This window comes from Apteryx rowi, unplaced genomic scaffold, assembly GCF_003343035.1.
Source record: "Apteryx rowi isolate R43461 unplaced genomic scaffold, aptRow1 scaffold_170, whole genome shotgun sequence".
Lineage (NCBI taxonomy): Eukaryota > Metazoa > Chordata > Aves > Apterygiformes > Apterygidae > Apteryx > Apteryx rowi.
Window position 1 is genome coordinate 902,330 of NW_020447975.1, and position 27,202 is coordinate 929,531.

General features: G+C 38.4%; 1 protein-coding gene across 5 annotated transcripts; it reads right to left on the minus strand.

Moving 5' to 3' along the window:
* Positions 1-22,840, minus strand: MORF4L1 (mortality factor 4 like 1). Of its 5 annotated transcripts, XM_026060694.1 has the most exons (14): positions 22,810-22,840; positions 22,463-22,509; positions 18,949-19,016; positions 17,126-17,152; positions 16,632-16,718; positions 15,783-15,863; positions 13,036-13,098; positions 7,480-7,505; positions 6,793-6,881; positions 6,391-6,492; positions 4,616-4,704; positions 3,149-3,321; positions 2,723-2,807; positions 1-728 (listed from the first exon to the last, which is right to left on the minus strand). In XM_026060694.1, the coding sequence occupies exons 1-14, from the start codon at positions 22,823-22,825 to the stop codon at positions 644-646; spliced, it is 1,038 nt and encodes a 345-aa protein (XP_025916479.1). In that variant the 5' UTR covers positions 22,826-22,840; the 3' UTR covers positions 1-643. The 5 variants fall into 5 exon arrangements, with proteins under 5 accessions (XP_025916479.1, XP_025916481.1, XP_025916478.1 ...); XM_026060696.1 differs by lacking the exon at positions 17,126-17,152; XM_026060693.1 differs by lacking the exon at positions 22,810-22,840 and having other exon boundaries at positions 17,126-17,191.
* Positions 22,841-27,202: the final 4,362 nt, after the last annotated feature.

Consider the following 27,202-nt stretch of genomic DNA (forward strand, 5'->3'; position numbering starts at 1 on the left):
TTTGAAATTAAAAAAGTTTATTTGAAGATTTGAAAAACAACTGTGAAAGACCAACATTTCCAGGACACTAAGATATGATAATGTATTTTCCTACTATTAGACTATAAAAAAAGTCACAGTCCTTCAACTACCTAAATAAAAGCATACATACATTTATCGACCAAGCATTTTACTTCCAACACCAAGAAAGTAAATGGGTTTGAAAGTCAGACTAATTAATATCATCAACACTATGTGATCACAACCCCCAAGAGTCTGAGGGTCTAGGTTTGTTATAACTAAGCAATAAAGCAGATTAGGTAGGCAAGTCTTAATGTCAAACCAGACCCACAAGTACTGGAGAGTTCATACAATGAAATATCATAACTGCATTTTTTTCTACATTCCATTGAGGCAAAAACACAGTAGCAAGCCAGAAACACTGAAGAGCTCCCATCAGACTCCAAGCTTCCATTTCAGAGCAAGAAAGTCTTCAGAACTTACAAATGCCAGTTCCATTTTAAACACACAACTTTATTCACTTTATGTTTACATAGTCTGTGCAATAGAGACATGTGCAATAGGAGGGTGAAGAACAAGATGTAGAAGTGGAGAGTATTATTACAAGGATCCAAGTATCACTTCATTATAAAGCAGCATAGTATTATACTGCTTTCCGATGATACTCAGGAGGTGCTACTTCGTAGTCACTGGCGCTAAACAATGCGGAAGCATTCTTTGCTAAATACCTATGAAAGAGACATTAAAAAAAGATTAAAACACCTTTTTGTCAGAAGTCTCTTGTTTAACATCCCATGACTGAATTAGTAAGTGTTTACTGAGATCATAAAACATGATTTCAAGAGTACAAATCTAACATCTATTAGAAAGTCAGCTATCCAAAGCAATTAAAGATCTGACCACTCATGCTTAAGTCAATTCCAAACACACTTTTGTCAAGCAAATCTGCCTCCAAGCGAGCACAAGAAGGTTAAGATTAACATAATAAGGGTGAAACAACTTACATTTCAGGTTCAGCCAGTTGCTGTACCAAGAATCAATCTACTACTGATACTACTCAGAAAGGGGCAGGAGAAACAGGACATCATGCAGTTCCATTTGAACAAATGTGGAGCTTAAATTGCTAAATGAATGATAACTAGAGGAATATCAGCGATGACCAAACTAAGGGTGGTAGCCAGAAGCTGAGCATCATATGTCATTACTGCTCACTGAACGGACTCAGGGATTTCTGGTCAGTGCACTGGCTTCATGTTTCATGCTTCACAGCTTAAAGCTTGTTAGCACTTGCATTTACTTCAGCAGTTATCCAAAACCCTATGTTAACTCAAGAAACTTCACGATTATTCCAAAACAAGTTTGCCCTGGAAATCAGGCTTATCCATTTCCATCACCTTCTTGGATTAGCTGAGGGTTTTCTTTTAACTTCGAATAGCTGATCCAGTCACACAGCAATAAGATTTAATCTTTATTAGCAAAAACAGCTTAACCCCTTTGTTACTCCAGTTATTTACAAATCAATACTCCCAAATACTACGAATTGACCACTACAGTCTTGCATGAAAGGACATAGAACATTTCTTCTTTCCACGACAATCACAAATGGAAGCTTAGAGTTTTAGTACAAGATGACCACGAGCAGCTGTCAGCAGAGCAAAAGCAAAGAGCGGCGCACCGATGCTGGGAGCTGGCACACAGCCGAACAGTTTCAGAGCACCCATCTGTTCCCACCTACCCATATTATTATTTTTTTTAATCCCAGAAGCATAATGCTAAGCTCCTCCAGGGCTGTAGGGGTACATGAAAGGTACCAAAATCATTCAAAGCAGCTGTGAATAAGTATTTCTCTAAGGATAATTACCAGCTTTTCTGTTTTTACCAAAGTTAATCCCAACTCATATCAGCTGCAAAGTGTAATATTACTTTAAGTAATCAGACTGAACTTCTGCTTAATGGGAAGGGGTAGCCACCATATGTATATTGTACATATACCTGGCACAGGTATATAAGGAGCACAGGTATGACACCTCAGTAGATACTGAAATCTATTCTGTTCCATTTTAGAATCTCCCATTCAGGAAACATTTAAAGATGAACTAAGCAGCAAGTGACCCCATAGTGCCTTAGAGCAGTCATGAGATTATATTTCATTACCTATCTGAAATCAAATGCCAGATTTTTGGTTTTTAAATGTGAAACACTTTTAAAAATAAAGTCTTAAATTACTATTTAGGATGAAATTTTCATCCTAAACTTGTAATAAAGTGTCTAGAGCAACACAACAGCATAGGGCAGAGAACCAAAGCTACCAGTGAGTCTGCCCCAGAAATAATAGCAGGATGCTTTATCACTCTAACAGTTGGTTAATTATTTAGTAACTGTTGTGTTATAATTGTCATCTGTTTTTAATAACCACTACAAGTGAATGCTTCAACATTTATTTTGAAACAAGAAGCAGACATTGACAGTTTAAGCACACAGACTAATAGGTATGTAAATACACACACAGGCCTAACTGGCAATAACCTCAGTATACTGGAGAGAAGTTAAAACAATCTTGTTCATATGTTACTCTACATCAGAGTTTGATCAAACTTTACTGTAAGCTTCAGCGAAGCTACCACTCACAGGCATAACACGCATCAGTGAACACAGGCCACACATCACTTTTAAATCTTTCAGCAAGCAGAAGATGTTTGGTAAGCAGGGCTATTGTACTTACTTTAAGAAGTCATGTAAGTAGTTTAACAGCAAAGCCAGACTCTTCTCATCAAGAGGAGTGTAAGCAAGCATAGCTCCAATTCGTACTTAAAAAAAAAAAAGTACTTGTTATAGTTAAAAACAACAGCTTTAACAAGCATTTTAATAAGGTCTAAACCTTATGCTAGGGTATACAAAAAGCCTAGGAATCTATTCCAATACATAGCCTGTCTACTTTAGGTAACCTTGTATTGAAAGTCCATTTCTATTCTAAAATGATGAATTACTCTGACCATTTTAGACATACGGGGTAAGGAAAGAATGAAATCACTGTTTGCAAAGTTACTTTTCAAATTTCTGCAGTTCAGACATACTGAGAAACTACAGGAAAAGCAAGCATTTAAGTACCTTTGACTGTTCCCCTTCAGTTTGTAGATGTCATACTCACCAAATAATCTCAGTAGATGTGGGGCACCATAAACTTGAGACATAGGAGCATCTGGGTGATCTGCTAAAATTTCAGCATATTGGGGCCTCTCAAATTTGTACAGTAGTTGAGTGCCCAGCATTACATTGAAGTATTCTTTAATTCCAGCCACAACTTCATTAACAGCATACTCCCTGGTAAACAGAGGAAATGCTTCAGTCTTGTTCTAATGACTGGACATACACAAGATTAGAGCTGGTTTGTTCAGTCCCTCAAAACCATAAGGATCTCAGGACTTTTCAAAGAAAGTTGATTGGAAGCCTTAAAACATACAGCTGTAGGGAAGGATGCATTTCAAGACTTCCCTTTAAAATGAACTGTTCTGAACTCAGTGAGAACTTACTCAAACCAAAAGAAGCCTTGCTTTTACTCCTCTTTTCACTTAGAGAAATTAGCTTAACTCGTAGAGCAGTCTATTCAAAGCAGCGGTGAATAAGTATTTCTCTAAGGATAATTACCAGCTCTTCTGTTTTTACCAAAGTTAATCCCAACTCACATCAGTTAAAAAGTGCAGTATTACTTTAAGTAATCAGACTGAACTTCTGTTTAATGGGAAGGGGTAGCCACCAGGTATTTCAGAAAACTGCCCCTTTCTAACCATGTCTCAAGTCCATCTGCTGCAGGCCTCCAACTTCACAACTAACTGAAGAATAACCGTATAGGAGTTAATGTTCTGTATAAGCAGTCACACTGCACACCTGAGAAGTACAACCCTTGCTCTACCCTGCAACCAAGTTTAGAAGATAGACATTAGGGCAATTACATAAAAGACAAGTCAATAATATGCTTCCACTTGAATGGAAGAAAATAACTTCACATTTCTAGTTCCTGCCTCCTTAAAATGGGAAAGCTTCACTTAAGAATAAAAGTGCCTTGTTTGTTGTCAAGGCTTGACCCTTGGGGTAATTACAAGAATCTTGGAAGCTATCACCTCAAAATAGTTAGCTTTGCCCCCTTTGATTCTTCCTATGTAAGGTACTAGGTAAAGTCATCTTCTACCTCTCTCTTCCCCACCACTCTACATAGCTGCATGAGAAAGTCTACCTATACCATAACACTTTTGCCCAACTGCTGGTTGCTTTCTCGATAGTTTGCTCAGCTTACACCTAGCACTGAATTCATTCACCCAACGTAGTAAACCTGAGCTAGAACGAAGTGGATGAAGAAGTTCACTTTGCTTCTGTCAGTTTCCTTTACGGCAAAGGCTTGAGGGAAAAAAAAAGAAGTGATATATTCCTGAGAGCAAAACTGCATTTACAAATCATCTCCTCAAAGACTTGTGAGCTCCTTAACCACCTCAGTCTTCAGCATTAAGCTGGACATAGAGTTGGGATCTATTTAACAAATAAACTCACTAAGTTTTCTGTGAAGCACAAGTCAAACAATAATAGAAAAAAATATTTAAGGTTTGAAATGACTACCACTTACTTGTTATCGGTGTTTCCTCGTGATTTCTTGTAGTTTGCATAATCCTCTAAAATGGAGTCAACATTCTTCTTGGCAGGAAGATAAAAGAGCTATGAAAGAAGCAAAGTTGAACAAATACCAATTGTCTAGTTTATGCAGACATTTCTATCTGCATGTTAACTTTAATCTGACATGCATAAGGACATTTCTAGAATAGAATTAAGATGTTAAGTGTTATTAAACTGTCTTAAGTGTTATATAACTGTCTTATTTGTGGCATACCGAAAAACCGTAACAGCACCTACATTCTCATTTCCATTTAAGGTTTGTGCTACTCAACAGCAACGTGATGACAAACCATCAGTCGCCCCAACAGTCAAAGGTATGCAGCAACACACGCACACGCAGTACAGCCCTGTCTACACTAGGCCACACACAGTGGTACATAAGCAGTGACAGAAGTTTTGCCTATTCTTTTGTCTGCCTGCTCTGCTTCTTATGTCCACAGTTCAGCACCTGCTAATACCACCATGGTGTGGGAAATAAGCCTGACAGACACCTGTTGGGGATTTCAGTGCCTACACACAGTCTAAAGAGTGTCACGGTTATATTAGAGCCTCCAGAATTGAAGACACAATATTCCCAGCCATGATTCACCAAGGATCAGCTTCTGTCTTTAATACCATACACAAAACATCTGTATCCACAGACAYCAGTAAAGTCATATGCTGCAAGGCTGAGCGCTGCAGTGAACCCACATACTTGTTTTACATTTGAGTCATGGCCCCAGTTCACTGACCAGCTTCCTTGTACAGACTGTAAAGGCTCTTGAGGACATTCAGAAAACAATCAAGTCCCTAGAACCGGAGCGAGTGTGACACACATTAGCGCTTAATCACCTTTACTGCAAATGCAAGTCTAAGATTCGTTTTCATCAAGAAGTCAGCCCTATCCACGTAGGACTTGAAAACAAGAAGTTTTGCTTCTTTGGGACTGAGAATAAAGGCAGACCTCGGAGTAGCAATCAGAGCATGCAATTGCAGCCTACCAAGCAATTTTCAAAATTGCTATTACTCTGTATGCCTCTTGCTAATTTTAGTAACTGGTTTCACACATGGAACAAGTCAAGATTCTTTAACAAGTTTTAAGGCCATGAGAATGTATTTTACTTTAAACCTTTTTTATTTTAATTTAGGTAAAACTAACATATCATTCAATTTCTATTGATCCAACCTGGCAGAAGAATCAAAAATCACTGCCCTAAGACAGTTGTCTGCCAGAGGTGTAGTACAACTTTAGATACTTTATATCGCACTCACTGCTAAGTTTTTAACAAAGTTTTAGGACAGGAAGGAGCTGAGGTAAATGTGCATCACATGGGATGTTCCCATGGACCACTATTCTCTACCAACCAAGTAAACTGTTCAAAGCATAACAACAGACCAAACATGCTTAGGGCAACACCATGCTTAAAGGTCATACAAGTTCAGAGTTAACTGATGTTTTAACTTATGCCTTATTAGACTAAATGAGATGCAAGAATCTCTTCCACAAGTTTACATGCAACTCTGCTGAGCTAGTCCTGCTCACAAGTGATCTCTGGTAAAAATCCAGCTGGAACCAGATCTCAGTCAAGCAAGCCACCAGGATTACTTGACTGTGTCAGCTCTACAAGATATTTTGCTACATTGCACTTAAAGAGGATATGAAACTCCAGTTTTACTGTCCTTGCCTATATAAGGCTAGATTGCCTTTGTTTAAAAAGCAAACAAAAAAAAGCCAAAAACAAAAGTTACCTGCTTTTGCCTGGTGATCAAGTCCCAGTCATCTACAAGCCATGGTTTCAGCTCTTCTGGAATTTTCACCTTTACTTCAACCCTGTTCATAAATGTTTCTTCCTGAAAAAAGTGAAATCAGACTGATTACTTTCAGATAATTGCCCAAGCAAAGAGTCACCCATATGCCTTGTTTCCACAACTGAAATACACCACTGAACTGAGTACAGTAATTCCTGCAGGCTCCACAAGGAACAGGGATATATAGCTTAGACTTTCCAAGGCCATTTGGGAACCTTAGTTTTGCGAAGTTGTAACATTTCACACTGCTGGCTATAGGACAATATCGGTGTTTATATTTCTGTACATAGCAACCTTCCTGTTTTCTGTCAAAAGTCCTGTAAGAAAGTCAGAAATACATACACTTTCAACTGTTGGATCTACTCGAGCCCTCTTCTTCCTAGGAGGCTGGGGAGTCTCACTGGTACTGCTCCCTTCTCCAATTCCAGGAGCTGTACAAAAAGCAGACATTATACTGCGTAAGAAATCTGGTAAGCCAGTAAGAAGTATCAGTAAAAAGAAAAAGAAAATTTTAGAAGTAAGATTCAGGTTTCTCTCAGGTATTTTTGTTTGTTTGTTTGTTTTTAAATAAGTGTTATTACCTGTCTTCGGGAAGTCTCACACATTTGTGACAGTTTAAGTGGATATATTTACACTTATCTGAAGACTCTTTTGCACTAAGAACCTGTAATGCATTACACATTCTTTGGAAGAATTTTTGGAAGCAGCAGCTCAGTCTTGTAATAATGTCACATCTCCATCTCAATAAGAAAATATAAGCTTGACTAATAAAATTATTTGAACAGATTTATGGAGATACCACTTTGCTTTCAATTTGCAAGAGGTTCAAATCTTCAGACTGCAACAAATAATTTGCATACAAACCAGCAAAGTATTTATTCCCCCTGAGCAAGAGGAAGAGACACCTGAAGACTAAAAGGAACATAAGGTGACAGCAAACTTAGCTGAGGCAGATTTAAGATCTTGCCCCAACTAAGAATCCTTCACTAAAGATATCCACTTTTTTATATCAAATAAAGACATACTTACTTTTCTGTTTGTTCTTTTTTGTTTTCCTGCAAGAAGAACACAAATTATTGCAAAAAATAAAGATAGCAATACTTAGAAAACTGAAAGTAGAGAGTCAGAGTTGTCCAGTAAGTTCATAACAATGATCAAATATTGAGCAGCCTATGGAATATTTAGACAAACACAAATGAAAGGAGAAGCACCAGAGATGATCTGTCAGCACAGCTATGACACTTCAAGATTTTCCATGTAATAGGGTAATATTCATTGGTTTGGGGGATTCAGTAAACTTATGATGCATAATTAAACCTACAGAAACCCAAAAGATGACAGGTCAGAAACACATTAGTATTTAATAACAGTACTGACTGACATTTATGTAAGTAATGTCTGCAGATACTTTTCATACTTTTCAAGTGCTCTTGGAAAACTACACTAGATTTGTAGGTGGTTTTTTTCAGTATTTCAAGGATTGCTTAAAAGGCAGAATACAGCACAGGAAAAGAGAAACACAGGGGAATTATCAGGTAAGTCTCAGACAACCAAAATAACTTGCAGTCAAACACTGGAAAACATAGAGTTTTATGACTACAGGAGCAGAGGATGATTTAAATACCACTGTAAGAATTAGATGCATGAAGTTGCATGGGCTGTCTATGATTGCACTGGGAATGTTAAGGGGAGATCACAGTTGCACCTAATTCCCACTTATTAGGAACAACACTATTCAGTACTGTTCCAAATGTTTCTAGTGTTTCTCTTCCAAATGGTTTTCTCTAAACACTTAATGTTTCTAGTTTACATACTTCCTCAGACTGCTCTAAATTCACTATCCTTAACCCTTATTTTTATTCCAAATGAAGAGCTATTCCAAGACACTGACTTCTAAAAATTTCCAGAGACACCTAAAACACAATGCATGCTATGTAAAAATATTCACATAAGTCAAGAGTATCAAAGACAAAATAAAACTCTAACAGATGTTTTTGTTAGGTTATCTGAACTTTATATATTTACTAACCAATATTAATTCTAGTTTTCTGAAAATAAGAGTACTATTAGTCATGTTCTTATTTGCTCACTATGAACAGGAGTCCAGTTAAACCTCTCAAAAAAATTTCAGTGTCATATTCTTTACAGAGATAAAGCATATGTTTCCAGATTGCATGGATAAGACTTTTTACCAGTACAAAATTATTCCTTTGGAAATTCACCACTATATCAGATGACATTTGTATTCAGCCTTTGAACTGGGTTTAGCTGAGTCAGGAGGTAGGCACAGTTTCTAGAAAGGTCTGAGGATAGGAAGAGTAAGGCATTCTTTTAAGCTTCAAGTCACAAACAAGCATTAGGCTTAAATGGAACCATAAGCAAAATAAAGCAGTGGATCGTCTCTCTCCAGGAAGAGGCAACAGTTGTCAAGTTAAGTCATTGATAATGGGCTTCTGCATTGAAGAGTGTTTTCTTCCAAACCTAGAGTAAACAAGTGGGAACTGGGAGTTCTTTTCAGGATTAAAATCACAAGATAAAAATAACATTAGAGCATTAGTCTAGGAGTAGAGTCCTAGAAAACTGGAATAGACAGACAATACAAAGTACTTCAAGAATTACTGCAATTAAGACAGTAAAACACATCTCTGATACTGAAGTGCAAAGTATAGCATAATCCATTCTAGGCAGTTGCTTGTGCTCTCCCACCTCATTCCTTATATTTCAAGTGATATGCCTCTGCTTCAAGTCAAAGCAGCCACCTGTTTGCAAAGTTTGAAAGATAAATTTGAGTTAGGGAACAGAGAAAGAGCTCAGGTTAGAGATAAAACAGCATTAGGCAAATTTTTAAGTGTAGCCTGCACAGCAGACAGTCTGGAACACTACTATTTACTAGGTTAAAGCAGCTGTGCAAGATGAAATGCTGCTGTTGTGTACAGTAACTTAAGCATGCAATGTATTTGATCTATCCGTGAGAAAGGTGCAGCATGTGTGTGACCGAGGTTGCAGAGAGCACTACTTGACAGAAGTTGGAGCCTGAAATGAGCAGCACACCTTAGATAACTACCTCCCATTAGTCAGACTCATTTTGAGACATACACCTGAGAAACACCACATGTGCCTCACAATGACAGTAAATTCCGCTTGGACGAAGGGAACATAAGTCTTCAACTGACACAAATGGGTAAAACTTATCGAGGAGAGGTTAAAACATCCTCTTGTGCCATTTCATGCCTACATCAGGAACAAGCAGCCCTAGAACATGGTCACAGCGGTACAAAACTTTCAGTCCTCCCTTTATACAAGACAGTACAACCCAGCTGCCCTCCTCATCTACTTGTTTCACTACTGACTGGTGCTTTTCACTGGGAACTGACAAACAATGGAACTAAACAGAAGGAAGAGCGTGGAAGTTTCAAGGAAGCTTCTGTGCAAGAGTTTTATTAAGACTGAATTGAGAGCTGAAAGGTACTAAAGGTCCCACAGCTCAGCGTTAAAGGATGCATCCCACTGTGGTCAGACACTGCCTCCTCCTTGAAGAGGAGCAGCGATCAACAGAATTCTGGTAAGAAGTTAAACCAGCATTCATTGCAGGGTTTTGCTTCAGCAGAACGAGAACAAGCAGCTAGACCAAGAACATACAAGTATTAGGGGTCAAACTGTGAGACCAAATTAGAAAGCCAAAAAACAAATAAAGATATCAACATAATAAGCTTCTGAAATTCTGTAGAAAGAAGATAATCAATAGGAAATGAACACAAGATTATAGCTTATAGAATAGCTCACTACAATGAAATGCTATGCATCAAAGGCAACAGATCCAGAGGGAAACTAAGGAAGCAGTCCATGCCACAGGAATATAATACTGGGCTTCCATACCCAATATCCAAACCAGTATTGTGTTTGGGACTAAATGGTAAATGAGGGTAAAGAGGATACCACAGCAAAAGACATATTGAAAGATTATGCTCAGCCTTTCCATACACATCCATCAGAAGAAAGATAATCAAGTAACTGTCAAAAAATCTTACACTATGTGGGGGTGGGATGGAAATACTACCTCAGGAAGACAGCATTTTTTGCTTAAGAGAATTACTATCAATTCTTCTTAAAGTTCTAAACCAGAGGGTCTTATGAGACATGTCTAAAGAACTGTCGGTAGAAAATAAAAATTGCTTAAGTAAACTAGACACAGACGACATCAAAAGAAAAGCCAAGACTTTGGAAGGCTTACTTATTCCACAACAGTTGGGAGTCCCTGACATGGAGATCAAAAATGTTGTAGACAGTGAGTATTTGACTTACCCAAAATCCAAGCATCTTTTAAAGGAACTTAGAAGTCAATCAGAACCTCCCTACAATACAACTGGTTAAGATATAAGTAGCAGAGAATGAAGGTGGGCTACCACTTGCATCTCAAGAATATACTGAACTCAAATGCCTAAGGGCCAGAAAAAGGAGATTAGTGAGATGCCAGTTTACAGATAATATAACAGGACAGTCATACCTAAGGTGTATGGAATCATAAAATCTGCCCTAACACCAGGTGACTAGATAAAAAAAGCAAATGAAAAACATGTGAAAAATACATAAGCTAAAAGAGCCTTAAATCAGCCATTACTGCTCAAACAGCTTAGTCACTAAGTCAGCTGTGAGAGAAGAAAGCATTCCTATCAAAATACAATTAAGACATTCAACATTATTAGCAAAAGGATAAAGACAAAAGAAAGTCAGGATTATACAGATGTAGGTCTCTCATGCACAGCCAGGCCACCTGACCTTAGAAGACAGGCAATAAAATCAGAAGAGGTAAAAAGAACAAGAATGGTTAGTAGTGTAGTAGTGGCTTCTATACCAGGAGCAACCAAGAGACAAGGGCTCTTTCTCAAGCTAACAACCAGGCAGCAAGAAGAAGGAAATGTGGTAGAGGTTTCGTTAGAGATAAAAAGTGAATCTGAAAGACTAATCACTGTTTCTCAAAATATAAGAAATAGAGAAAAGAAATAAAAATAAGCAACAGACATTAAAAAGACTGGAGAAGTCATCCTCTTCCCTTCTCTCCTCAACAGACTACTGAATTCAGATTAGGAACTCACTGCCACAGAACACTGTGGTTGCCAGGAGTTCAAAAGGTTCAGAAGTTACTAGACAAAATAACACAACACAGACCTATTAAACCCACCACATGGATGGAGCCTGCAGCTCCAACATCCCTTAACTGCAGACTGCTAGAAGCAGAAAGGTTATATTGGGAGAACAGCATTCTAGACTTGCCTCATTTGACTGTCATCTCTAAGCACGTGTTACTGGTCACCATCAGACAGCAAAACAGGTCAGGAAGACCTCTGGCTTGAGGCATTCCAGAGTTCTTATGGTTCAAGACAACTGGCATGCAGGCAGTGTTCATATGCTGCTCAACATTTAGAGGACTAAGTAGCTTGTGTGAGAGCTACTAGCCATGTCAAAGATAGCAGAAGATGCCACAGGAGACATGCGGCAGGAACACAGGCTTTTGAGTAGTATGTTCAGATTAAGAACAAGCCTGTTAGAAGAAAGGACTGTAACTTCTATGTTTAAGTTGACAGTTCTTTTGAAAACATCTCTGATGAGATTTTTCTTTTTTTAATGATATATTTGCAAACAACATAACACAAACATTCTCAAATTCATTATTCAGTACCATATCTTCACTTGGTAATAGTCTAGGTTGCCCTTCTTATTTTCCAAGCGCTGGCTTGGTCTTATTATTCACTGATTTTTGAAAGTTAGTCATATTAGGCCTGCCAAAGATGGCATCAATTCTTAAAAGCCGGAATTCACTTGTGCTACAGAAAATTAAGTCTGGAAAAAACAGTATCTGCAGTGTTGTATTCAATTTTTGGAAAGCTGCTATAAACTTTTTCTATAATATATTTTTTAAATATTGTAAGATGAATAATTAATCTCAAATTAAAACATATACAACTTTTGTTCCATGCATTTTTCTATTTGATTAAACATTGCTTATGAATAGTCTTAAAAGCATTTTAGACAAGTTGCTGCAGTTTACAGAAGCAGTATTTTGAATCTACTCAACTCAATGGTAAAAATACAGCACATTAAGGAATAAGATCAATCCTCACATTTGTAAAACCATCTATCATAGAAGCCTAGCTCTCAAAACTTACAGAACACAGTGCAATTTATTACTGATTTCAGTAGAAACAGGACTCAACACTACAGTAAGCATGCAGACCAACTGTAATCTTCTGGAACTATCCAGTTTCAAAAATATGAAGTCAGTTGTTCTCCACTTCTTTTTAAACAGTGGATATGCTGAATGCATTTGACTACTCATATCATATACTTTCCCAATTGAAAACATATGCACTTCAGAGAGACTAAAAACTGCTAGTCCAGACTGGCTTTAAAAAAGGAAAAAAAAGAAAAAAGATATACTGCAGCACTTAGAGTTGTTACCTGAATTGCTACCAAAGCTTACATCATTACAACTGAAGACTTTAAGAGTCTCTAAAAGAAATCTACAAAAGCAAGGAGGTTTGGATTTCAGGATGAAAATCCTGGTTTGACAATCCATCCTTAACTCACCGCGTCGATATTGTAGGGGTCTCCAAACAGCAAACAGTATGCGCTCCATCTCGTCTGAAAAATCTAGGCACAATGGGGGTTGAGTTAAGGAAAGAATGTCAGACCTAGTGTTTAGCCTTTAAGAGAATCTATTTAAGGTTCAAAAATTTACCTTTTTAGCAACATATTATAGTCTTATTGAACATTCCTGGAGGATAAGTTGTGCTTACATTGTTATTTATCTTTCCATTACTGTTTGGCTGTCTGAGGAAAAAGTTTCAAAAAAATAAGTTATCGTGTTTCCCTTTGTTCAATCCTCCAAGAATGCTACAAAAGGTAAATTTTGAGGCCTAAATAGGTTGACAATATTACCCTTTTAGAAGAGTTGCTTGACCAATTTCTCCCCCTCCCCACCAACCATACTTCATGTACTTTAAGTAGCAGTTGAGATTTATAACAAGAGAACAATCCAGAAGTCTTATTTATTTTAGAACTGCATTTTGAGATTTTTCAGAAGCAATCTTGCCTTTAGCTGTAAGCAGGATGTGAGAAGCAGTAGGTCAGTCAATAATATATCAGTCTCGCACAACCCTGCATCACTGCTAGGATAAGTCAAAGTATTTCCTCTCCCTCAGCCTCCCGATGAAGAAGAATAGGGAGACTTTGTTGGAGGAAGCACAGGTCTAATTTAGAAGGATGCATCAGATGCTAGTAATGGCTAGAGACTAGGAGCAAGATCAGTGCAACAAGCATACGGACCCTGTTATAGATGTCTTTCATAAAGCAAGACTACTATTCTAGCAACAGTATTATTTCTTTCTTCCCCTTTACTGCTCTAATAATCCATCATCAAGGAATTAATTTTTCCAATCAACATGAAACAGAAGTTTCAGAGAGTTAGTTTATTACCTGATCTGCTATGCTGGAAACAATCACCCATGCTTACAGTAGTGATGACAGCAAAAAGCAAAGCCATTCCCTTCCCCCAGTGGGTTTCAACCAGAGAGTAAAGACAGACCTGGTAACATGCTTTCAAGCTTTATAGTTAAAAACAGAGGTTTACAGTGAAGTCATTTCTGTTGTGTTGATCTACCTTGGATGCAACATTATTAGGCGTGGTTGAGGGGATTAAGCCAACTTTGAACTTCATTGCTTTTCTAGTGCAAGTTAACCTTTAGCATTCACTCAGCTGGAAGGAATAAGACTCATCCCACTGCATTCAGTTTGAACTATCAAGATGACTAAAGTTAATAGTATTTGGAGCCTAGGCCTAAAGTTACTATTGGGATGTTCACTATAATGCAAATTATAGAGTCACTAAAATATTAGCATTTACAATTGAGTCACAAGTACCTGTGTCAAGGTTACACATGAAATTAATTCTACTCCCACTGACTAAAATGCAAGGAGAATCAGGCACAACAGCCCCTTAGGCAGCCCCATTAGTAATGATCATAACTTAGATATGTTTAAATTGGATTTTAATGACATTCATTAGGAACTGTCTAAGGAGGCTTTTTCCCCCCCCCCTCAAACAAACACAAAAGGATGACTAGATCCCTGTCAGAGGTCCTTTCTGAGCCATGACGTGGTTACACACCACAGCAAGCCAATGTGGTTAAGGCATCTCAGGATCTGTAGCAACAGACCATGCAGGAATACGCAGACAGCATTATGACCAGATCCGTCTCACTCCCCAGTCCAAAGACCAAGAGGCAATTTACAACCTAGGGCAGGCTTTGACCAAGTCCAAAGTGAAATCTGCATTCAGGTCACAGGATCTAGAGCAAAAAAGCAACTTTACCCACTGCCACTGCACTCTTCAAATCACTGATACATGTTTTGTAACAGAAGTTGCCCATAAATGAGACATGAATTCTGAGGCTGCAGCCAAATGCCTCTTCTTACGAAGTGGTATCAATTCAGCAGCTTCCTCATGAACACCAGAATTATAAGGGAAGTTAGGAGTTCAAAGCATCCAAAATATCACATTAGTAATGAACATCTTCATTATGAAGTAAATTAAGTATTTTCCCAAACAGAAAAGTTTCATGGCACATTGAGCAAAGCAGCAGAGCTATACTGATTGTATGAGAATCTAAACATAAGGCCAAACAAGCTATTCTGAAAAACAAAAGGATGGAATGAAGGAAATCTGACAGTTACTTTCTGAAAATACATTTTCTGATAGATGTCTGAGCTTGCTTCTGGTCTCTTAAGATGCAAAAACATTTTTAACAGCATATAGGTTTAGTTTAATTAGAAACAGCAAAATATCAAAGATTCTCTAAATGTACTTTTAACAGTTGTACAGTAGGAAGGCAAGGCATTTTAAAGACTTCCCCCCTCCACCCCCCCATCAGTGTTTGGGCAGTTTGGGATGATTCTAGCATTCTGTACAAAAACTGATTTCACCAAGATGCACAAATCTTATGAGGACTAAACACGTTTGAGTGTCAGTTCACTAATTCAAGAGGAATAGCATGCAAAGAAAAAGAACTGCAAGTGTTAAGTGCCTACTCAATACCCTGATTCAGTATTAACACTGTACAGTCTAAGAAGGCTGTTTTAATAAAATACTTCAACAAAAGCCTTTCAGGTATATATATTAAAAAAACCCCACAATTTCTGTATGGGGGTATGTCAGGGGTAATTAGTTTAGCCTGTGGAGCTATTATAAGAAAACTACCATTTACAGATCAAGAGTAAAATTGACAAGCAATGGTTTTTTGTTGTTGTTGGTTTTTTTTACATAAGAAGTTTCTTACACTTCAACATTTTTCTGCTGCAGACCAGATGTCTTCTTGCCTGGAGCAGCACCTCTCATCTTCCCCTCTGCATATTGTTCCCTTTAAAAAATAAATTTGGCAATAAGACTTTAATGAGAAGAGAAGTGTGTTTTCCTGAAAGGTAACAGATTACGCAGAACATTTAGAGAACTTTCAGTAAATGGTTTTAGGAAAACAGACAAGGAAGACAGCATTGGTCACAAGCAGGAACAAATTCAACTCAACACAGAAAAGATGTATGCTTCTTCATAAAATAAGAAGTTAGCAGTATAAACATTCACTTCTTCCCCCTCCCACCATCTTTGCTATTCTGAATCATCAGGAAGCAGCACACTAACTGCTTCAGAAAAACAGAACATATTCTAGATGAAAACATTTTTATCTCTTCTCCCACTCCCTCCAATAGCATTCATAGCGATCAAAGTATTTGTAGGCATCCTGAAGCTGTCTGAAAAGATTCTTATTACTTAACAGTATATTTTAAGCATACTGCATGAGGATCACTTACTTTAATCGCCTAATTTCCACATTAAAGAATGTACTTGTAATTAGTCAGGCTGTCTCCCCCAGTTTCATCAATCCACTCTTCTGCAAAACCTAAAGTCACTGCTTTAATAAAGCTACTTAGTTTCAACTGCTGGAGGGCAAAGATCAGAACATCTCTGTATGTCAAAGCATCTCAAGGAAAGAAGATTAGACTAGTATACCTCCTGAAGACTTTGGTTTTTTTTAAACTCACTAACTTTCCTTGATAATATAGTTATTGGATTGAAGCTCTACAGAAAAAAGATGACTTCACTAACAAGGACTTTTAACAAAAACACTTACTGATTGGCCTTTTGAAGTTCCTTCTGTTTCTGCAAATTGGTATCCACGTATTTGAGCACTCTGCTTTCTGGAACCCATTCATCCCAGCTGAAAAATCAAATAATCATTCAAAAACACTACATAATTGAATTCTACTCCCAACAGTCAATTAAAAGCTTCACAGAATTTGAGACTGAACTCTGCTTTTGTGACAAGTTATGGACTGACACAACTGAAAAAAGTAAATTATCAAATGCATTCCCCACTGACTGAAGCTGTAGCAGTTTTTCTAGGGAAGTATAACCCTCAGTCATTTCTGAAGAGTTTCCCAAACTTGAAGGATGGGTAATTTGGGGAGGAGGGGATTGTCTTAATTTAAAAGCATCTCAGGAAAAAAAAAAAAGCTACACTTACTAAATTATGGGACATCTGTAGCCATAACTATATTATGAAGCGAGTTTCCTTTATCTATTCCAACATTTTATAGGTTAACAAATTCAGCAATAAGATCTTACTGTAAGAAGAAGAGCTCTGATTTCTGTCTGTGAAGGAAACCAAGATGGCATGAATATTTGAAGAATCTGAAGTGAACGATTTAAGAGAACAGGTGTTGGGGAAATTGCCATTATGAGTAAGAATTCCACTTTGTCAAAGAGTGGATAATCACTGAGCAATCTGACAAATTACTTCAAATAAATAAATTAAAAAAACACATTAAAAGTGGCCAAGTTATTCTAAAGCGTGCAAGCTAAAGCTCCATATATGAAGAGTTCCACGTCATTTTTATTTCATGGCAAGAACTGCCAGTCTTAGAACACCAACGTGGCAAGAACAATACTACTACAGGAGTACAAGGTCTTCAAGATTCTTAAGACAAGGCAAACTCAGTATCCAACCGTTAGAGAAAAACACACACCCAGCTGTACATGTTCTAAAGCTACAGTTTTAGCATAGTGCTTTGGTCAGATATCGTAGCCACTTATCTTACTCCTGTAATACAGCTGTGGGACACCTTCAAAAAAAAGTACAACTGTGCTGCACACATTATAGTGAATGGTGAAGAAACTTTTTTTTTTGGTATCCTAACTGTTGATATTTGCAAAAAAAATTAAGAAGCAATTACCAAGTAATGTACAAGAGGACTGCAATTATAGAAACCAAAATTAAAGAGACATACAGTCCCAGCCATCCAGATCTTGGAGCAATGCCACTTTTAATGTAGTTAATTGGAAGCTTGAAGGAGGGGGGAAAAAAGAAAAAAAAACAAAAACAGTGCAAGCAAGAAAAGAAGCAGAGTCACAACATTGCTTATGGCACCCTCCACCACCAGAGATAAACAAGAAGATGAAGCATCAAATTTATGTTGCCTCATCAATATACAGCAGCCAGCTTAAGAATCAGTGACACTCCCTGTAACTTTTGGTGTTTAGGATAGGACACTTATCTGCCCATTTTGTGGGGAATATGTTTAAAAAAGAATTATTGGGTTTCAAAACATGAAGTTCAGCTTTTAGTCAAACCAGTGAGATCACGATATTGGTCCTCACTCAAGAGTCTGCAGCATTGGGATGAAACAAAATTCAGAAAAACGCTCTCTGAAAGAGACTTGGAGTCTGAAGAGCTAACGTTTTTAAATCGCTAAGGGAAAAAAAGTTTCCTAAATTCATAACCCAGTTACAGAATAAAACTCAAATAAGAAAAATCAACTATGCAAATGTAATAGTCCTATTATTTTTGCAGAAGGGAAAAAATATCTCTAGCTTTACCTTAGCATGAGAGGCAAGAACTGAAATACAGGCTAAACCTGCTCAGGTGAAGGACTAAAATAGATTGCCTCTCCCATTCTGAGAGCAGCCTCCACTAAAGCCTGCTACTCCATACCTTTATACCACTTTTGGTAGCAAAGTTTGACTATAAGAGTAAAGGACACCACTTCTCTGAGTAGCGGACAGTTTTGCTCCACTTCAGCAGGGACTGCCTCTCTTACCAACACCTAAGGAAATACTACATACTTCTGTAAGAAAGGAATTATAGTAACTATTTCCAAACCTGAACAAATAGAATTAGAAAGCTGCTATAAAGCATTCCAGTTAGTCGACTGACACCTTAAGCTAGTTGGTCTATACAACCAAAGCTCTGAAGGAAACAGTTAGTTGGGAAATGTTTACTCTGTTACTACAAATCATTGGCTTAAGTATAAAATCACTTAAATAAGTCAATATCAGAAATAATCTTCTAATGACACATATTTGGTAGTGCTAATCCATTAAGCTAGCATTCAAAACCGACAATCTGTAAAGAAAAATGAAGTATTGCCTTCATTTTATGTAATACTTACTTTTTATTCCAACCACTGTAATGGATAAAGTATTTCACTTGTTTGTCCTTTATGGCAACCTTTACACACTGGAACAAAGAAAAAAGCTCAGTCAGTATCAATGAGAACAAAGATTTCTGAACAATTTTTGGTTTTTGACCTTTCAGAGTCTAAACATGCAGATTTCCATGCAAGCCATTGAAATACCGGGCAGCAATCTCACAGCAGAAAGTTCTCTAACACCAGTTACTACCTATTTACAGGTTTGGAAGGGCTAGGCAAACAAAAGACTCAGCTATACAAAGGAATACCTTCATTCATAAGAAGGATCAAAAGCCCCTGAGGATGACCAGAAGAGTAAACAAGCAGTCACTTAACTACCCCAAAGTTAGCCAAAAGCCATTCACTAGAGAGCTTGTTCACATGCAGGCCCCTACCTCACAGACAGGTAGGCTGGCTGAAGTAGAGGAGTCTTCAAAAGTAAAATAATATGGATTTCTATAGCCACAGAGAGCGCATTATATTCAGTAGGAAAAGTTGCAGTAAGGGCTTTTTCTAGGTTAAGAATGTATATATGAGGAAAATAAAAAAGTTATTTCTGAGAAGACTGTCCTATGAAGACAGTAACTTCCTGATACAGAGATTAAGGCAAGACTGTTAAGCAGAAGGGAACACACACACACACTTGCTCCCACCAGTTCACAATACCAGTCAGATTCAGAAGTGTCCCTCCTAGAAACTTTTCAGTCTTATATTTTAGCATGGTCCACATGGCAGCCTACAAGACGCTGTCTCAACTTATGCGAGAGGAAGATGTTCAGACGCCTGAACAACAGCACATGCTATCCAGGTAACAACAGAACTTCTTCCTCCACCTGCAGACAGCCTAGCACATAAATGCTCATGCTGCTACATCTATATGAAAAACATGACTAGAGACATGCCTCTTCCTGCAAGAACACAGCCCAGAACAGATATTACATAACCCTAACTAGTTTATCTTTGTGCCTGCCACACATCCCTGAACTTCTTAGCCATATGAAATTAAATCCACCACCTTGGTCTTGGATAAGGGATCTCACTCAAAGGCATCAAGTCTTGTTCTGGAGACATTGAGAAAGAGAAGCCACTCTTGGCTACCATTTGACAACATTCTCCAATTTATTACTTCCACTGTTAGACATGTGAAGAACCATCCTCTCCGACTTCAGTTTCTAATCCCTGATTACTCTTAAGACTCATTGAAACCAAAAACAATTCACAGAAGTATTACTTGCTATTTTCTTGCCATGCTACTTGAGTCACCTCTAAGTATTTCTGAGATGCCAGAGTCTCTCTGTACAACATTTTCCTGAGACCAGGGAGCATTTTAGTGACTCCTTCCTGTACCCTCCCCACAACAACAACAAAAAAGACAACAACAACAAAAAATAAACAAAATACCCCACACCACTTAATTGTCAGAGTGTGTGTGTGTGTGTGGGGGGGGGAACAACACACATATTCCAGGGTTGATCTCACCAATGCCACACACGGAAATCAAACTTGGTCTCACCTAGACTTGCAACTAGGATCAAGGGCCTCTTAATCCTGTGGCTCATTTTGACTACCTAGTTCACTGTAATCCTGGAGTTATCCAGACCAACGAAAGATAGACTATGCACTTAAGTCATCTCTACTTGTTTGGGGAACACAAACAGGTAGGAAGTTAAAGAAGATTAAAGTTTCTGTACCACAATACTTTCCTGCCTGAACGCATCTTTTCACCAGAGAGAGCATTAATGGATAATCAGATGAGCACTTCCAGTCATTTTAGAGCAGTTAAAAGAGATATCAGCCTTCAGCTGGAGGCCAGCAGTACCTTAAGTGAACCTGCTTTAACTTTGCATTGTACAGAGATGCACAAACAGTTATTGCATGTCAAGTAAGAAACAGCAATTTCTCATCTACTCTGACAGAAAGACAACTGCTTCTGTGATCATCTTGCTACGGCAAACTAAGGATATGATCATAAGGACTGAAATATGTTAGTTACATATCAAGAATTACAGAATAAGAACAGATCAAAGGAACAGCAATAAAGCCAAGGATATTATTATTACAACCTAGAGGGTAACTTTTTAAAATTAAAATCCAATGCCTCCTGCCACTTCAGAAGCCCAGAAGAGTCTGTTCTCTATATAAATAGCCAGCCAAAACCTCCCTTGCCACTCAGAAAATCCCTTCTGGCATCAAGCTTGCAGAGCCAGCTCTCACAACATTCAGCCCACCCTTGCATGATGGAGAGAAGGGGCACGTCACAACACAGCATGGAAAAGCACATAGCTCTAGCAGCTCTTGGGCTGTTCTACTCAACCAGAGGTAGGATGCTGATATTCAAAGTTGGCTTTAACACACACACAAAAAAAAACCCTACTCTCCTCCCTATGCCAGCAACCAGACAGGCACTGGCAGAAGGTACCAATCCAAACATACATGTGCAGCTAACTTGCCCTCTAGTGCTAGAGGGAGAGAAAGAACAGGCTAGAATTATTAAAATGGAAATATGTTTTCGGACTACTCCCTTTCCTGTCAAATCTTAAGGAGATACAGACATGTCTTAGACAACTACAACAGAAACGCTCTGGACACTATTTGTAACATTGGAATGACTGCTTCCCGATGGCATAGGAAGAGACACCAAATATTTCTAGTTTTCTCTCTATTTCAACTCTCTGATATCGGCACATCACTTAATATTTACTAACACTACAAACTTAAAGAATTTAAGCATTGGTTTTCAAGATAGCTTAAAGTCGAGTGTGCCAAAAATTTCTGCAAGTCTTCTAATCCACATGGCTACAAGCAGCCTCTTTTTCAGTTTCAGCAGAAGTGGAAACAACCAGTGAAATTAGGAGCTATACTTTCAGAAAAATAGATGGCACTGTAGTGATATCTGGTTAAGGCCCGTAAGAAAAAAGCACATAATTGAAAGAGTGTAGCAACAGAGGTCTGCATGTAAAGCAGTAAGTAAACTTCTCCAAGTCACAAATACGTAATGCATTATTTCTCAGGTTAGAGCCAGAACTGGGAACACTACCTACTTTGTCAGTTTAATCCAGCATTATCTTCTATAGTTTTGTCCCATTTGAAGACCACTGATTTTACTCAGCCATCTACATATCTGAGAAAGCTCAAACTACAGTTAACGTAGTAGTTCATGCATTAGCACCAGCACCAAGTCTTATAGGCATGAACGCTTTCCAGTGTTCTGGGAACCCAGGTGTACTACAGATGTTCAACACAAGATCTGGCCTTTAGTAGTTTACCAGAATAGCTGTACAGTACCACTTTTTTTTTTTTTTTTTTTAACTCTTCTATAGAAAACACAGAACTACAGGGTTTAAAAACATTTCAAAGCATGATCAGGTTTTCCTTCATTTCAACTTCAATCCTTAATCCCATCTAGGCAAGGCACAGCAAATAAACTAGTACAATTCTTTACTTTCTTGAGGAACAGTCAGTACCTTCTGCAGCAATAAGCAACCACACATACCTTTGCTTCATAAAGGAGAGGTCCATGAAAACAAAGCACTCGTTCACCTGAAAGAAAGTTACAGATAACCATCTCAGAACAATACCAATGTGTCATTTCTGAAAAAGCGCATGTTATCAAATACAACATTAGGAGATAGAAGATGAATAACTCCAGTGAAAGTATACAATCAATCCAACATCAACCTAGAAAGTAGTTCAAAGGCAAATATTGATTTCAGGAGCAGACTGGTGTTTCAGAAAGAAATTTACTGCAGTGCTAAAAAAAACAACCAAAAAACCCAAAAAACACTGGTTATTTAGGCCATGAAGCAAATATCCCTAAGCAGTTCCCTAGCGAGCACTCACACAAGGACAGCTGCATGCAAACAATGTCCTAGCCTGCCCACAATGCCTATGTAGCCAGCATTCTGCAGAAGATAACTGACACCAAAATGTATATGCCTGCCCATACTTCTGGCCACTGCAAGTCAAGTTATAGACACCCTTGCATCCTGTTTCAAGGCTGGCACAGATAACTCCTTTGCAGCCTTGAATTTCAGATGCAGATACCGAAGCATACTGGCTGTGCACAAATGGACTATTTCAGCCTCAGTACTGAGGCAGTAAGCAGGTAAAAGAGGTCTCCAAAACATTGCACTTTGATTCAGAGCAGGAAATTAGTTCTCAGTAAGAGATGTCACATCTGTATCATAAACTTCTGACATAAATGAAAGCAATTATGTGATTAGCATTCCTTTTCCTGGAAGGAGTACAATACCTGGTGTTTCTAGTTCAATGAAGTCAGAAAAAAAAACAGAGACATTATTTCCCCAACCCCACCTCAGGGACAGAAAAGTGCCTGGTTTGTGCAATGGCACAGGAATTGTTCGCTTTGCAGTTTTCTTTTAAGTAGGAAGAGATCATTCTTCAGTCTGATTCTTTCCAGCAGCTAGAAGGTCTAATTGTGCAGTTATGCTGTGGGAAGTTGGACTTACTTAACACAGGATATCTGAGTACAGATGTTTCCTCCTTGAAAGCTGCTGTATCTCACATTTTCAGAGAGGCAAGCTGCATAATATATAACATACTCCAGGATGTAGCACACATCCAGTTTTCGCCACCATTTCCAGGACATACAGGGCAGAACAGTGGTGTCACAGTTACAAGTGCATGCTTACGCAGATACTCCCCAAACAGGGGTGGGAAGGAGGCCCACAAGAAGCAGGCTATATCATCAGTTACAGAAGGCATCTAGGATTCTCTTTCTTGCGTGCAGCTCAGGAATGACTAAGGCAAGTCACAACCACTTCATAGGCCATCAGCCTAACACCCCAGTCTAGAAGTATCCTCTATTGTAAGTTTTAGTCTGCTCTCCAATACCCATTTCCACATATTCAAGTGAAAACACAACCAGCAGCATGCAGTATCCCTCAACCAAGTATCACTAACTCTGTTTCCTCTTGAAACCAGTACCATTCTGGCTTTATTTGCCTGTTTTTACTCTACATGCACATTATTCAATTTTAATGAAGTTCTTCACCATATAGGCTCTAAACAGTCAATCACTCTGCAAACAGCTGCAGAAATTGAGCATCTTCAATGGCTTTTTTGAGCAGTTGGGATAGGGAAGTTCTTGCATGCACTCCAAAATACAGTTCTGGAAAAGACAGTGACATTACACAGACAAGGAGACATTGACAAGCCATCTGATTTCGCTTGAGGCAGGTTAGGGAGCATTCTCACACAGCATTTCACCAACAAGACTAGGAGCTAGTGAGACGAGCAGATATGGCACTAGTTTCCTCAATCAGCAGAGCTACAACTGAAATCCAGCTAACACATCCAAACCTCAGATTAAAAATGCAACTGTAAATTAGTCATTCCACTCCTACACTGAGCAGAAGGAACAATTGACATTTTAAGATTTCATTAATATCTAATCCGTAGGATCGCATGCTCTCCATAAAATTGGAACAAATATTCACAGTAAGGCAAGTCCAAGAACATAATACCTGCCAAAACTTTGCCAAGAATATCTCTCAGCTTTTAAAACCATCATAGTAATAAATCTGTATTTCTACACATCTGCCTAGAAAGTTTCTCACAGAATAACTACTTAGATAACTTCAGTATTTTTACAAAGATGCTTTCAGATATTTTTATATAAATAAGTTGAGGCAAACAATCAGTTACATTATTATTATCACACTTCATATTGTTTGCTAATGCTACTGAATAACATGTCTATTTATTGTAATTATTRTGCAAGGTCTTTCTATGTAAGACTTAAAAAAAAAAAGTGGTAATTTTGAAATTTATTTTTAAACATAGCATGAGTCTTGTTTTTACAGAAAGATTGCCATGAAGCCAGAAAAAAAACAAACTGGCTCTTCCTCGTTCTCCGCTTAAGACAGACACGTGCAAAGCTTCTTCCTCTCTGAATCTACAGACCATTTCTTTCCTACACACTCACAGCACTACAGTGAAACTCCCTGGGTATTCCATTAGCCCAAATACAGTAATTAGGATAAAACAGTTCTTCAGCTAAAATAGCTGATAGAAAATACCTGAACATGCTCTGTCAGCGCTCCTGAATGCCAAGCTACACCGAGCACTTCTGTTGCATGCTAATGCTGTCCCTAGGTGCCATGCTGGAATCTGGCCAGCTTGCACTGCTCAAACATAAATAAGGCTCTGGATGGGAAAAATCTTCTGGACTCATCACCTTGTCAAAGATTTCACATTAGGAAAAGCTTGTGGAAGTCAGAATTCAACTGCCTATGCCATCAATTGTTTCTCATGTAAAGTATTTATGAAAATAAGAATTTTTTTACTCTTTATGCCAAGGACTTGATTCAACTACCAGTTAAGTCTTCCCACTGATTTCAAAGGGGTAGACTAGTTAGTTGGTGTATTAAGAACAGACCAGAAAACACAGAAATCTCATCAGCATCCTCAGAGAAAAAAAAACAAAAACAAAAGACCCTACCTGAAGCAACTCAAAAGTTTAATTTGACATCTGAGCAAAACCTCTTAATACATTTTATATTTGCTTTAAAAAAATAGTCAATAAGATGCAGAACACCTGAAGTACCTAAAATCCTTAATTCATAGTTGTCCATATGCTAATATCATTCCTTCATGTTCACATGAAATGAACCAACTGTGAAGTATTTAAGTACCACCAGTCCTTCCAGTTTGTCATTTAGATTTTTCAGGCTCTCATAGCTTTTTACAATAAGTTCAGCCTCCTCCTCACCCATTGCTCTGTGAAAACACCAATACAAGCAACTTCTAAGTTTACTTACCACTATTAGTGGTATATTTATTGAAAATTTACAGGTTTCCCCCCCCCCATTTATCATGTTGTAAGGGGCCACAATAACAGCACTTAAGTTTTAAGCCCGCAGGAAACTGTTTATTCATGGGACTTCTCTCCCTTTTAATGTTACAGTTGAGACTAGAGACACATTTATATTTGAAAACAAAATTTAAGTCTATAAAATTTGACTTCTGAACTCAATTTAAGTTGCTTATATTCCTATAGTTATGAACATAATTTCTCTCTGAAATTCTACCTAAGTTTTAGTTTCTGCAGTTTACACAGTGTCACATTAATCAAATCATTATAATGTGAATCATGCATTAAAATCTTGAGTATTTCTGCAGGTTAATACTAATGACTACATCATGGGTACTAAAGCGTGGCATGGAACGCTGATGCACGATTGAACATGTTCTGAGATAATGTACAATTACTGTGTTGTTTGAGATACAGAAAATGGCCAGTTTCCAGTCATTCTTTTGCAAGCAGTTCTTTTAAAGATAAATCACAATCTTGAGGAATGTCCTGCTTAGAAGACAGAGTGAGGGATGGGCAGAGAAGGAAGTGGGAAATAAGTTTTCATGTACCATTACCCAGCGTTTCCATTACCTATATCAAAGATCATTATTTAAATCAAAATACAAGCAAAATCAAAGTCTCAGAAAGCCTAAGCCTAACCTTTATTCACCTAAAATATCCGGTGCTTTGGTATAAATATAAATTCCACCACAATTGGCAACTCTGTAGTCCAAATGCTGCCCCCATGACTCCTCCTACATGATGATTGCTGAGCTCCCTTGCAAAGAAGGGTAAATAATAAGCAGGTTTTAAAGTCAAGAAGTTAAAAACCCTGAAGGACCTAGAAGATTTCAGCAGTATTAATGCCAATAAATGTCCACACCCACAAGAAAACGAAGCATATTTAGAATAACGGAGAGGAAGGAAGTCCCAGATCTTACAGGTAGGAAAGATGAGAAATAGAGAGACAAAGACTAGAGGATTTGTTTTTTTTTTCCTTTCGTTCTCATATCGCACGGTCTGAGAAGCGAAAGGTAAAACCAAATGATCCTCTGTTCTGAAGGATATGAAAAACAGGAGCCCAAGCGTGGCCTAGCCGAAGGCCTTCGCGACAGCCCGCCTCAGAGCCACGAGCACTATAAAATGGAGCGCCCTGGAACCAGCCTCGGCTTTGCTACAAAGGAGGGACCGCAGGGAAGGGATCGCCTCCGGCCGGGGCTGCTCCGGGCCCTTCGGCGGCCTGTCCAGCGTCACCCCAGGGCGAGGCCGCGCTGCATCACAGGTGTCACCGACGCACCGGGGCCGCCCGGCACCCGGATCCCCTCGGACCGGAGCGACTCCCCGAAAACAGCGTTTCCCTTTTTCTAGCCGTTTCCTTTGTTGCTTTCCAGCCCTCCCACCAGGGAAACGGACTGC